Source organism: Neovison vison, chromosome 2 (genome assembly GCF_020171115.1).
Source record: "Neovison vison isolate M4711 chromosome 2, ASM_NN_V1, whole genome shotgun sequence".
NCBI classification, from domain to species: Eukaryota; Metazoa; Chordata; class Mammalia; order Carnivora; family Mustelidae; genus Neogale; species Neogale vison.
In genome coordinates, this window is record NC_058092.1 from 29156523 (window position 1) to 29171373 (window position 14851).

At 45.7% G+C, this 14851-nt stretch overlaps 1 protein-coding gene across 2 annotated transcripts in view; it reads right to left on the minus strand.

The window, feature by feature from the left end:
* The window catches only part of MTF1 (metal regulatory transcription factor 1), a 36970-nt gene extending 22768 nt beyond the window's left edge, over positions 1–14202 (minus strand). For both annotated transcript variants that reach the window (XM_044237837.1, XM_044237836.1), the window contains exons 1-2: positions 14117–14202; positions 12050–12508 (exon numbers count right to left, since the gene is read on the minus strand). In XM_044237837.1, the coding sequence (XP_044093772.1) occupies positions 12050–12457 (408 nt within the window). In that variant the 5' untranslated portion in view covers positions 12458–12508; positions 14117–14202. The remainder of the gene's footprint in view (positions 1–12049; positions 12509–14116) is intronic.
* Between the last annotated feature and the right edge of the window lie 649 nt (positions 14203–14851).

A 14851-nucleotide genomic window follows, 5' to 3' on the forward strand; every position in this document is an offset into this window, starting at 1 on the left:
CAAGTTGGGGATGGATGGAGAGTGGAGAAGAGATGATGAGTTGGCTGTAAAGTGCTGCCAGGACTTCCATGTAGAAATTTCTAGTAGATAGACATACAGGCTGGAAGCTGAAAGGAAAGCCTATGGCAGGAGTCATCGGTACACATAGCTGACTTTACCTATATACCAAAGCAGGCTCGGGTTCTGCCACTTCTTGTGTAATCTTGGGAAAATTACTTAAGCATACTAAGCCTCACTTTCCCTATTTATAACATGAAAGAAACAAAACCTATCTTTTTAGGTCTGTTGTAAGGATCAGGAATAATTTGCATAAAGCAAAAATATAGTGACAGGCATATCATAGGCATACAATAAAATAACAGCTCTTGTAAGAGGACAAAGGCTAGACCTTGTAAGTCACCAAGTCACCAATGCGTAAGGTGCTGGTAAAAGAGAAGCCACTACGGGTGAGTGGGGAGAGGGGCGGGGAAAACAGGAAGAGTCGCCAAGGAGAACGATGGCACAGAATCCAACAGAAAAAGGATCTCAGGGAAAAAGAATGATCAAAACATGAAATGTCCGAGAAAGTAACCAAGATGGGAGTGAGGAAACTCCTGGATCCAGCACTAGGAATCACTAATGGCTTAGCAAGTCTAGTTTTCATGGACTACTGGGGCCCGAAGTCTGGAAGAAAGTAAATAAATCGAAGGTGAGTGGGAGGCAGACATGAGAGATGGGACAGCAGGAGCAGAGTGGACTTCTGAGCTGATGCCCATTTCCTTCCTTCTTTTCCTTCTTTCTTTTTTCTTTTTTTTGAGTAGGGTAGGTCCTGAGCACATTTGGAAGAAGAAAGGTCCTGGGAAAAAAGAGAAGCTGAGGACCTGAGAGGAATATAAAGAAGAGAAGGATATTTAAAAGGCTGGTGGAGGGAAAAGCCTCAGATGGGAAGAGGCACAGGTAGCTTGAGAACTGAGAGGGACTGAGGTAAGGACAGGTATGTTCAAGGGCGTACAAGGTTTCTATAAAGGGCCAAATGGTACATATTTAAGGCTTTGTGGGCCATGCAGACTCTGTTCCAACCACTCGACCCTGCTGCTACTATGTGAAAGTAGCCACTAACAATGTATGAATGGACAAGCCAGGCTGTGCTCCAGAAAAACTTTATTTACGGACAGTGGGATTTGAATTTCATATAGTTTTCATATATCACGAAATACCATTCTTCTTCTGATTTAAAACAAATCATTTGGGCGCCTGGGTGGCTCAGTGGGTTAAGCCGCTGCCTTCAGCTCAGGTCATGATCTCAGGGTCCTGGGATCGAGGCCCGCATCGGGCTCTCTGCTCGGCAGGGAGCCTGCTCCCTCCTCTCTCTCTGCCTGCCTCTCTGCCTGCTTGTGATCACTCTCTGTCAAATAAATAAATAAAATCTTTTAAAAAAATAAATAAATAAATAAAACAAATCATTTAAAAATGTAAAAGCCATTCTACACACACAAGCATCCGGACGGTTTGGCCTGTGGGCCATAGTCTGCCAAACCCTAAAACCTGTGGGTGTGGGGAAAGGAGGAGCCCTAACTCCTCCCATCTCCCCTCCCACTCCCTGTCTCTTCTGTCCAACCCCCAACACAACCTTGCACAAGTGCCCGCTCACTTTCTGTTCGGCAGCCTTCCCGCTGCGACACAGGAGGTGCTCCATCAACATTTGCTGAACTGACTGACTGACCTACCAGTCCAGGTGTTCTCATGTCTCAGTGCCTAGGTCTGAAGCCAATCGTTCCCAGATTTGTTCTAAAAGGGTATTCTCCACATGCCACCTCTATGCTCAGATGCTAAAGTCCCTTTGCCTGATAGTCAAGTCACCCCTCCCCAGGTTCTCTTCCGCCTTCCCACACATGACCCCACGTGACTCCACCATTAGCCCGGCAGGAGGCTCTGTCTGAACCTAGAGGCAACAGGACCCTCTTCCCCTAATCACCACAATGAATCCCCACTCACTGCCTCTGCCCTCTCCCCGTTCTCTCTGCTGGAAATGCCTGCTTCCTTCTCTGCTTTTCTGAGTCTCTCTCCCCCTTCCATTCAGGCCTCACTACCTCCAAGGTGCTCCAGGATCAACACATGTGGAAGTGACAGTGCCCTTCTCTGAATTCCAATCATATTAAACTATACCTCCCTTGTGGCACTTAGCCTGTATTATTAACTATTCTCTCATGCCTATATCCTAATTTCCCATTAAGACTGAAAACCTCTCTAGTTCTGCCAGGCAGAGATTTCAAAATAGTCACCGACCAGGAAGGAGAAGCTGCAATAAAGGAGCACTGTGTCTCCATCAGAGCGCATCAACGATGGCGGCTGATGAGAGCAGACGCTCATTCCTAACATGCGACTGCGCTGATCACTTTATAAGAACTGTGCAATCAATCATTAACCATCCCTCCCTGTCTCCCTGCCCTGCCAACCCCTACTCCTGTCCAGGATTTCCACTTGGCCACCTCAAGCTTCCATTAAAAGTTCCTTCCTCAAGGAACTGCTTGACATCATTACCTCTTTAGTTGGTGGGCACAGCAGAAGGTGGAGAACATGAGGCTCTAAATAACCACCTGTTGAGTTAAATGCAGGAATGGCTACTCGCGTGGTGGACTGCAGGCTCCATGAGAGCAGGGCCTTTATCTGTGTTGGTCACAGCCCCAGGAGCTGGCCTTGTGGAGGAGTGGCACACATTCACATTTGTTGAATGAATGGTAACACAAACACAAACACAAACCAGCAAGACTTAATGCTGAGGAAAGTAGTGACAGAGTGACAAATGACAAAGGAAGGATGGTCAACTAGGTCAAATGTAGCAGAGATGACTACTGAAGCATTTTTTGGGTTCGCCTAACTCACTAGATCATAAGCGCCCCCCCCCCCAGCAAGATTAGCTTCACTGGAGGAGTGGGACCAGAAGCCAAAATGTAACAGGCTGAACAGCTGGGGGAAAGCAAAGAACTGAAGACCATGAATATAACCACTCTTTCAAGGAACCTGGCTGTGGAGAGAGAGAGGAGAGAGAGTTGGGAGAGGACACAGACTGGGAAAGGTATTTGTGTTTCAAGGTTGGGGAGACAGGCCCACTGACAAAGCCAATGCCTGCTCCCTGCTAATGTGCTGAACAGACAAGCAATCTCTTACCCCATAAGGAGGGAGGCTATAAATGAAAGTCATTATTCTGGGTCTTTCAGAATCATTTTTAAATAGCACCAAATTTCACAAAAGGGAAAACTAAACCTCCTCAAACTGGATCAGAACAGGAAGTTGCAAAAAACATGTAAGTTTTCACGGTTACAGAGAAGAGGTATTGCAACATACGGTATATTTAAATACAAGTAAGGTTTATCGTGCTTTCAAAAAATAATGTCGCAGGGATTATATTGTCCAGGGTTCTAGGCATACAGCAAAACCAGTCCATGCTCTCAAGGAGCTCAATGTCAGAAGGAGAATCAAACAGAGAGACAAGACCAATATGGTATGAGAAGTTGGGCTGATAATGGATGTGAGAACAGGGGAAAAGAATCTAACTTGGACATGGGGGCCACTGAGAAAGGTTTCTCGAAAGAAGTTATGCTCAAGCTGAATCTAAAGAAAGAGGTGACACATAATTCACCTTCAAAATTAACTAGCATTGTCTATAATATGGACCTAATGACACTGACGATTCCACTGGATAATAAAGACTGCATTTCTTTAAAAGAGCTGAAGACTTGCCATCACCTTAACTTTCCTGTGTGACCTCTAACACTTGTTGATTACTAAGCTAAAGAGCTGGGGGTAGGGGTGCGCAGGGTAGGCTCACTGAGGACGGGGTCTAATGTTATAATGGGCAAGAAGCATGAGCTTTCAGAGAACTGATACTGCTTTACTCAGGAGTTCTGAGTAGTTCTGGAATATAGAAATATTTAACAAAGATGACTGCCTGGTTAAGCCAACAGAATCAGAGAAGGAAAGGTAAATGAGACAAGCAAAAATGAGAAAATTAAACACTAGACTCCAAGAGACAAAAGCTTAAAAATTTTCAGAAAGATAAAAAGGTTGGGTTTCTGCTGGAGGAAAAAGAAATGAGAGATCTAGAGAACTAGATGTGACCCTCCTTACCAGCCCCATACTCGAGGAGTCTCTGGTCCTGAGCACCCAGTGCACGAACATTCTCACAAATCAACAACTGGCCTGGTCCTGATGGCTGTTGGAGCTACCCATTCCTCCTCCCCAACGCTGGAGACTTCCTACCCATCTCCCAGATACCAACTCTGTTCCCAGGCTGTCACTGATCTCATTTCTTCTACTGTACAATGTGCAACCACAGAGCTCAAAGTGGAAATTTTTTTTTTTTAGGATTTTATTTATTTATTTTTTTAAAGATTTATTTATTTATTTATTTGACAGAGAGAGAGAGAGAGAGAGAGAGATCATAAGTAGGCAGAGAGGCAGGCAGAGAGAGAGGAAGGGAAGCAGGCTCCCTGCTGAGCAGAGAGTCCGATGTGGGACTCGATCCCAGGACCCTGAGATCATGACCCGAGCCGAAGGCAGTGGCTTAACCCACTGAGCCACCTAGGCGCCCTAAGATTTTATTTGACAGAGATCACAAGTAGGCAGAGAGGAGGAAGCAGGCTCCCTGCTGAGCACAGAGCCCGACGCAAGGCTTGATCCCAGGACCCTGGGATCATGACCCGAGCCAAAGGCAGAGACTTTAACCCACTGAGCCACCCAGGCACCCCTCAAAGTGGAAATTCAAGAGATTTGACTGCCCTCATTTCTTCAACAGGCCTCCCATTGCCTACCACCAGAGCTGGAGTCACACAGTACTTCCCACACCTCAGCCTTTTACACTCGCAGAACTAACGCCTTCCTGCTGCCCCGTTTCAGGGCTAATAGGCCTCGGTGGCTCAGTCTCCCCTCTGTCCTTACAAAGGTGGTGTGTTATGTTACAGCAGCACAGGCTCTGGCATCCAGAACATCCTCGGTTCAAATCTCATATTATCACCTGCTACACTAAGCGTGTCTTCTTCATCTGTAAAATGAGGGCTACGGTACCTATTTCATAAATTCTTATGAAGATCACATACAAGCCATGCTGAAGCCCCTGAGCAGGCGCTCCGCGGATGCTGGCTGTCTGGCCCTCTCACCATAGCCGGCATATCTGGAGTCCTCGATCCTTAGCTCTAGGGGCCCTCAGCTTATAAAACAAGTAAGTCATGGGGATGCAGCACACAGCAGGATGACTGCAGGTAATGGTATCATACGGTGCCACCTGAAAGCTGCTGAGAGAACAGGTCTTAAAAGTTCTCACCGAGGGGCGCCTGGGTGGCTCAGAGGTTTAAGCTGCTGCCTTCAGCTCAGGTCATGGTCTCAGGGTCTTGGGATCAAGCCCCGCATCGGGGTCTCTGCTCAGTGGGGAGCCTGCCTTCTCCTCTCTCTCTGCCTGCCTCTCTGCTTCTTGTGATCTCTCTCTCTGTCAAATAAATAAATAAATTTTTTAAAAAAGGTTCTCACCGTAAGAAAAAAACCTGCAACTATGTGTGGTGACAAGACTTACTGTGGGGATCATTTCAGTGCGCACAAATACCGAATCACTATGTTGTATATCTGAAACTAATAAAATGTTACATGTCAATTATCTCGCAATTAAAAAGGTGGCGGGGTTTTTTTGTTGTTGGTTTTTTTTTTTAATGAGTCCCCATCTTTTGCCTGATACTCCAACTGCCCACTGATGGGAGTAACTTTCAGTGGCCGGGTGCTAGGGAAGTCAAAGGGAACGGAATACCTGTGGCAAGGGCTGGTGCACACAGAACCCCACAGAAGGACTACAAACTTTTGATTATAAACAGAGGTTCACATTCCACAGCGATATTAATACAACAGCTCAGCTAACCAGAGGTTACTGGGAATTCTGCAGGCTGTCTCCTTGTTTTCAGAAAAAAAAAAAATGCTTCCCAAAGATTTCCTAACGAAGGCCATTTTATTAACCTCCTCTTAAACAGGAGATTACCTGTGAACCTCCTTTAAGAACCCGTGGGCCCATGAGGAACAGAGAGTAAATGAGCATTCACTGAACAACCACGGTGAACCAGACACTGGGCTCAATGTTTTATGCACATACTGCTGTATATTTATATATGAATAAATCTCATCTAATCTTCACAAAATGCAACCGGGATATTTTTATTTCAATTTTACAAAAGAGGAAACAGAGCAGCTTGCCCAAGGCCACACAGAATAAAGCAGAGCAAAGATGGAACCTAAGTCTAAATTATCCCTTTGCACATCACAGAAGAAACAATTTCAAGAATAGGCTTGATTTTCAAATGAGAAAAACATTAAAATTTGGGCTTTTTCTCCAATGTCCTACACTACCAAAATGTTAGCAATAACCAAGAGGTACAGCTTATATAAAACGTCAATTTGAGACCTGTTTATTCCTGAAGCACCATGCTATAAAACCAGTATGTACACAAAACCACTCTGTCCCTCTTCCAGGCCAGGGGGCTTCAATGATGCAAGTGCCCATGGCTATGGAGAGCTATCACCACGCATACAGACTTGTAGGGAAGTGCAGAGATGGCTTCTCCCCATGGTAAATGGAAAATGCTTCCTGCCCCGGGTTCCTACATCCCTCCCCCCCCAACCCTGCACAGACAGCCTCTGGCAGTCTCCCTGCTGGAGTCCCAGCCCTTCAGGGCAGGAACTATTTCTCTGTCCTTCCTGATCGTGGACAAAAGTAGGGACTCCATAAGTAAAAGCTTGTGGAAAGAGTGAATGGCTCCTTAACACCAAAATTTCAAGCAGCAACAGTCCCAGTTCTGAATGGCAATTCTGTGGCAGTTCAGAAGGGAGCCTAGGAAGAAATGTAATCACAGTATGCGAAGACTAAAAGCAAGTAGCTCCCCTCTGGGAGAGTCAGCAATATCCAGGTTTGTCAGAGTGGATCATTCCACTGCCTGAGGGGCTGATAATGAGGAATGAAATTGGAACTAGGTCTCCCAAAGTAAAGGGCGATTGCAAAACACCACAGTCAAAATTCTCCCTTTATTCTTATACTTAAAATTTGTCACACTAAAGAGGAAAAAACCCCACAAAACTTCTCTTGGAGTGTCCCTGACTAATATAGCAAGCAGCCTAATTCACAAAGCATCTATGTAACCGGGCTTCTTGGTAGAAAAAAAAAGATATTATTTTCCAGTCAACACACCGGAATACTTTGGCGCCTCGTGAAGAAATAACTGGTACGGGGTTCCTGGCTTTCTTCATACTTCCTGGCCAGCTATAGAGCAGAAAAGTGGCAGGGCCAGCTAGCCACAGGGGTACATTATGTTTACCAGTATGGTTCGTACAGAGGTGGATGAACAGGTAACTGGAGAGTCCTGGCAGGTTCTCGCAAAGGAAGGGATGCAAGAAAGTTTGGGAAATCATGGGCTACCTGAACCAGCAAAAGGAAACACAGCTGCTCAGAAACCCAGAGAAGGGCATTAAAGGAGCAACCCCCTTTACAATGCTGACTTGTGTAGAATGACATATTTTGATCGGAAACTTCTCAAAGATACCCGCAGGTGGATGGTGGTTAAGACAACAAGTATGAGAAGAAGATACAAGAAATTAGAGTCAGAACGACCAGTGGGCCTGTGGAAGGAGGAGAAGACAGTATCTGTAGCCGAGTTCTGGTTGGTTTATTTTTACGCAAGACAAGCAAAAGGGGAAAAGTGAAGTAACAGGTAAGCCAACTACACACTACAGGAAACAAAAGAACAATCCAGGGTAAACAGGAAAATCAGGCTAAAATCTGACTCAGAAAATAAGCTGCTTGGGAAGCCAAGAAGACTAACTAGTTATCAAATAATCTGATTTCTCAAGAGTAACACCTGGACATGGAGATGGAAGGAAAACACCGGGTTTTAAAAAAGGGGAAAAGAGGAGGTACAGAAATCATGAGAAGTATTATCAAGCAGTCATAAACACTGCCCTCTTTAGGCCAATTAAAAGGATTTAAGTGCCTCCCCACCACTGTTGAAGCAAAAGCTAAGGTAAGATGGTGCCTTAGGAAGGCAAGTCTCCTGAAGGCCTGGTCATTCAGTAACATTTTCAAAGACTAAAAGCCACTGATGCGGCGCCCTCCATCTCCAACAAACTCCGTATCAACTGATTTTTTTAAAGTTTCTAGACTCTTCCATGTAGGTTTCACAAACAGACCGGAACAATATGGTAGGATGAAAGTACAGCAAGCTAAATCCATAGTAGATTGAACAAAGTGTTCATGGTATCCTTCACCTTATCTACTCAACATGATGTTCAAGACCTGAAGCCATCAATGGATGGTAAACCAGTCTTGCAAGTACAGTCCCCAAACTATGACGGTTCAACCACACAGTGGTGAGGAAGCAATACACATCCAGGAGAAACTGTACTTCAGATTGTGAATCTGGATTCCTCCCAGTCTAGCGGTATGAGGCAGGGTACTTTCTGCTGGGCACTAGCAGGGAGCTGTGGTTCCCCGTCAGTCCCATCATCATGAGGGTAAACAACCAATATACTTCTAGCCATTCTGTACCAATACGGCCATTGTTTGTCACTTTCAGCACAGTATACAATCAATTACACAAGCGGGTCATCACTTTATTACAAAATTGGCCATGTTAGATGACTCTGCCCAACTACAGGCTAATGTAAGAGTTCTAAGCACGTTTAAGGTAGGCTAGGCTAAGCTATGAGAGCAACAGGTTAGGTGTCTACAACACACTTTCCATGACATTTTCAACTGCTGATTGGTTTATTGAAACAACCAAACCATGAGTCAAGGAAGATCTGGAGCCTGGAGTGAGAAAGTAACAGCTCATATAAGTGATTGCATAATATCATTCCCTCCCTACCATCTCCTCCTTTCCTGCCTAGATCAGCATTTCCCAAAATGCGTTCCACAAAATACCGACCCTGGAAATGACACCTGAAAATGGGTTCCCAAGTTCAAAGTATTTGGAGAAGTCCGCATTTCCTTCCTTCGCAGTTATTAACACACCAAAAGCTCTGAGAAATTCTGTAATAAGCCTCTATCTCGATTTAACTTAATGTTTCCCAAACATTTGTTCTCAAAGACTTTCACATAGTAATCATTAACTGAGGATGGCTTCAAGTTTAGGCTCTAAGCCATGTTCACATATTCTGTGCTAAAGAAATGATTCAATCCCCCTTGAGTTGCTACTACCTCCCTCCACATACCACTACTCTTCCTCCAAATACCATAGTAAAACACACACACACACACACACACACACACACACACGACACTTCCTGCCTCCAGTTTCCTCACCACCCACTCACTTCTCCATCACTGGAAATCTGGCTTCAGCCCCCAGTGCTCTACAGAAAGTCTTCTCATGGTGCGAGAGAGGAGAACCAATGGCTTCTCTTCGGCCCGTCAATCCCTCTGCAGGGTCACAGAGGAACAGCCCCATTCCCTGAGAGTCTTCCCTCGCCTTCCACAACACTGTATTCCAATTCTACCCATCTCTTTGACTACGTGATCTTTGGTTCCTCTTTATCTTTTTAGCCTTTACATTTGCAGACCAACTCTGACTCCTCCCTTGAGTAAACCGCCCATGCATGGTTTGAACCCTTTGGGAATCCTGACCTAGTTTTCAACTTCAGATCCACATTTCCAATGGGCTTCTCAACTTGTTCACTTTACTTTTCCCCAAGGACTATACATTCGCTATACTCCAAAGAAGCTCATCAGTCGCCCACCAAACTTCCTCCTCTTCCTGATTCCTCTCATGATCTCACTACTCCCAGATGGTGAGGTGAGCAGTGGAGTCCGCCACTTTGTCCTCAGCCTGACATGGCAGTCGAATGGCCTCTGTTCATGCACCTACCACAGTTTACTCTAGCTACTCAACATCCAAGTCCTGAAGCTCCAACAATCCTCTGTGTGGCCCCTGAGCTAAGACAGAGAAGAAACCCGACATACTTGGAAAAATGGATGAATCCACTGAATCATATCCAATTCACGGCTCATTCTTCAAACGCCAATAATATATGAAGTTATCTTGCAGTTCAACAAAAGCTCTGGATTCTTTTCACTTACAAGGCCATTATCCTTCATCACACCCAAATGAAACTCTATTCTAAACTAGACTACCTCCTAACTGGGCAATCAAGCTACCACTGCTACAAGAGTAGTATTTCATAAAGTGCTACTCTAACCACATCACTCCTTAGCTCAAACACATTCAATGGTTTCCCACTATTTCCAGAACACAGTCCAAACCCCTTAGCATGTTATCACTGCCTCCCATATCTGGATCTCTGCTACCCTTCTGTCCTTATTTTCAATACTCCCTAAGCCCTGTGTTCTAGTCCAGGAGTAGGCGCACTCCAGCCAGTGGGTCAACTCTAGCCCACTGCCTGTTTTGTAAATGAAGTTTAATTGGAAAACACCCATTCAACATTTTGAGCCAGATCATTCTTTGTTGCAGGAGGCTGTCCTGTACACTGCTGAATGTTTAATAGGATCACTGGCCTCCACCCACTGGATTCCAGGGGCACTTCCCCAGTGTGACGACCAAAAATGGCTCCACACATTATTAAATGTCTTTTGGGGAACAAAAATGCCCTCAGTTAAGAACCACTATTCTAGAGATTTCCAAGTACAAGTTAAGAGTAAGTATGATGTCACTGCTAATAAATACAAACTATACTGCAACTATAGGAGAGTGGCCAGATTAGGAGGTAAGAATCACACAGTATTCAGTGCTGGTTGCCTCACATTTGGGAGAATGTGCTCAACTGTGAATTTTAAGAAGACTTTGGATAACTAGAATTCACATAAGCCAAGGTGACCAGAGATGAGAAACTAGTGAAGAATGTCACAGAGGAATATTTAAGTAAATCAAGGCGATCAGCCTGTACAAGACAGGATAAAGAGAAAGCCACGATCTTTAAATATCTGTTATCCTGTCACAGGAAGGTTTAACTTGCTGTAGTTCAGGAAGGTAGAACCGGTGGGCAGTGGGTGCAGGAAGGCAGGTTTTTGGCTCTATACAAGTAAAAGCTTTCTAACAGAGCTGGCCAACAAATGCAGGAGGCTGAGTGGTGAAACATCGTGCTCTCGTCATTCTGCAAGTGTTCAAGCAGAGCCTGGATGAACTCATGGCAGAGATGCTGTAGAGAAATTCCTGCCTGAGGTGGGAGGTAGGACGAGATGGTTTCTCTCAGGCTGCTTCCAGCTCTGAGATTCTATGGCTAGCAGTGGAAAAGCCATATGGCACGAATAATAAAATTCTCCAATTCCAAGACCTTAATTACAGCATAAGAGAAAAATACTTTGCTCAATGATTTACCCTATGTCTGTCTGGTAACATTTTACATTTAGTCCCTGACGCTGCGACTACCAGTTATCTGTTTTTTTTCTAATGGACCTGTAATCAGTTCCTAGATAATGTCTATCACTACCTTTAAACCGTATCTTTCATTCTGCTAATGATCACCACACCGGTACAATTTGTACAAGGTTTTATAGTTTTCCAACCATCGTGACATACATTGCCTTACTCGCTGTTGCTAAGTATGAGCATGAACACTTATTTTAGATAACCTACTCTCATTTACTGTCTCTTGCCCGAATTTCTTACGGAAGACAGCGAGGCCTTATTATTCATCAAATATTCACTATGAAAATAAAGCATACTCTAGGCAGATACTCATCTCCAAAACAAACCATTTATCCACACCCCAGAAATAAGCCAAATCTAGTTATTTCAGCATCAAAAACATGGACTTACCTCAGTGAGATTTCTATTTTATTTATGATCTGGGAAGGAAAATTTGAAACATTGTAATTTAGCTTTCCCAAATTTCAATGTGGCCATACAAACTAAAAAGTTCCAGAAAGCAGTCAGAACAAAACGTGAAGCACATGTGTTGCTGACAAGTAAAGCCACTGCAGGTCCTCATTCCGGGGACTCCTTTATTCCCCAGCTAAAACTGCCAACACAAGTTGGGTAAGAACTTTTCTCCAAACCTAAACTGGGCCCTCACCCACTGTTTTACTTACTTCTTTACGTTTCGTTTCTGGACATTCCGACTGCAGAGTGAGAGTTGCACCTTCGATATTTCTTGGCATGGGCGTGGAACCAGGGTTTATTGTTAAATGAATCTGATCTGGTGAGATAATGTGTTGCACATAACCCTGGGACATTGCTTCATGATCTATTAGGTGAAAGCCCTCTTCACCCCCTACTAGAAAAGGCAAGTGTTCTCCACACTGTCCATCGTCATCTTCATCCTCCAAAGTGCCAGGGTCCTGCTCAATGAGAACAGTTGTCCTATCATAAACAGTTCCAGATGAGGAAGGCACCAGTCCGTTTTTGTCCACAAACCTGAGCATCTTGTCATCGGGGGTCAGCTCATCTTCCTCTGCTTCAAAATAAATGATGTTGTCGTCTGGACTGTGTTCCCCCATGGTTCAATCGTGCTCAGCCCAATTGTGAGAAATGGAAAGATAATGACCTGTCTGCAATAGGACAAAGCGAGAGTTAGAGTCAAACCCAGGGAACACCTCAGCAACCACAAGACTCATTTTTCCTCTCACGTGAAGAATAGGTCAAAGTAAATGAAAATCATCTTCCCTGGGAATAATTTTTTTTAATTTAAATTTGAAAGCATCAAGTCATTTTAAAGGATAAGCAATGCCTTAAAACAAAACAAAACACTGAAGAAGTAAGTAGCAGTTCTTAAGACCCTCCAAATATGCCTTACTACCAAACAATTCCTGAAGGGGATAAACGGCATACAACTTAAAGGCTGAGTTGTTTTAAGTCTTAAAGTAAGAAAACTCCAGTCACATATCCTTCAGATTAGACCCTGGGGCAGTGCAGTCTATTGCAGAAGTAGAACTTTGGAGGCAGGATCATCTACCCACAAATCCCAGCTTTGCCACTTACTACTTGAGTAACTTTTCTGTGTCCCATTTTTCTTATAAGTAAGGTGGAACTGCTAGTTACTTCTCGCAAAGTTATTACGGAGAGTGAAAGAGATAATGTATGTTAAGGCACGATGTCTGATTATTATAGGGAAAACAAGTGTGAATTCATTCCCTCCTTCCTAGAACAGATGTTTCAGCTTCTGGGTAGGAGGGCAGATCCCTAGTCAGGAATATTCAATGAAGATCATTTTATCTGTTAACCTTCTAAAACAATGTGGTATCCACTAGAACCTATGCCTGTATGGTGTGCTCTCTGCAGTGAGGGAATGGTGAATCTTATTTTCGTTTCTATTGCCCCTAGCACAATACACTGACACTAAGAGTTCAGGAGATGTCAGCTAAATGAATTAAAGACCTGCAGATATACTCTCTTGGGAAGACACACTCTCTTGGAAAGATACATTTTCTGAAGCTTTCCTGTTCTGGATTAGTTCTCTTTCCTTTAGCTGCAAACATACAGGTTCTACAAATGTGGTTTTGGCAGGCAGAACAGAACTGAAAAATAATCAGCACATCATTTTTAGTGTTCAGTCTGGCTTTGCACTTTTTCTCTTCTGCCCTGGGTTAGGAAGTGAACCTTTACGTAGTGGGGCGGCGAGACAGAGAGGCATTTAGCAGAGACAGGCCAAGGGATCAGATCTGGGAGGAACCGGCCCGACCCCTTGCTCTGGCTTACGCAACCCGGTAGATGCACATTTCGCTGCATCTGAGGAGAGATAAGAGCACCGGAGGCCCCGCAGGGCTTCCCTGGCACCATCAGCGGCTAAGCGGAGACCAACTGTCCGGAACAAACAAGACCAGGAGGTTTGAGGGTGGCATACGAGGAGTACAAACGGAGCACTCTTGAGAGAAGGCTGGGAAAAGGAAACTGACTGGTACAGCCCCCAGAAGGGGCTACACAGAAAAATCTGAAGACAGGCTGGGGGTCTCCAAGCCGGGCGAAGAGGGGCAGGGTCAGGGTCTCCATGGAAACAGGGAAGGGGGGCTGGATACCCATCCCTATGGAAACGGAGGAGGGGTGGGGTCCCTATGGTGACCAGACGGGGGTCTCTACTGAGAAATGCTTCAGGAGGGAGCCTAAGTCCCGCACCCCCCGGGAAGCCCCCAGCCCAGGCCGCGTCTAGTTTCGCCTTTTACCTCCGCGGCTCCCGGCAACGGCGGCAGCGGCAGCTTCTCCCCTCCCCAGCGGCACCATGATTGCCCCCACCTTCCCTGAACGTCACTTCCGCTTCCGCTTTCCGGAGGAAGGAGGGGATATTGGCCCCGCCTCTCCTTGGCGCTTCTAACTGGTTTAGGCGGTGTGGGGGCGGAGCCCGAGCCTCCAATTGGCGAGTAGAAAGGGCGGGGCGGGGCGGGGTGCCGCGCAGAGATCGTGGGGCCTTAAGTTCGTCCCGCGCTCAGCAGTACCCTCCGTGTTCGCTGTCTGCAGGGTGCCGATGCGTCCGCGTTGTGGCGCCAGACGCGAGGAAAGGGGGTCAAACCTCCACAACCACTAGGGGAAAAGTAGCGTCAGCCCGGCTTGCGCCTGCCGCCCTACCCCTGGCAGCCCCACCTGTAACGGGAAGGACCCCAGTTAGCCCTCCTAATGCCAGTTCGGACCCTAAAGGGGAGCCTGCGATGCTGTGACCTTCCCGGCTTTCTACCTCTAGTGCTGAGGGGAAGCTGGGACTAACCAACGTTAACGTAGCGGGTGGGGTCAAGAAAGGAAGATGGGATCCAAATGGCAGAACCAAACTCAGCCAGAGGACGCCGCTGCCTCAAACCCCACTCCCACCATGCCCCCCCACTCGCTATCACCGGACGCCCCACTCCTTCACTCTCACTGTTGGTTCCAACTTTTTCCCTGCTGAGGACTGCCGGCTTCCACAGGAC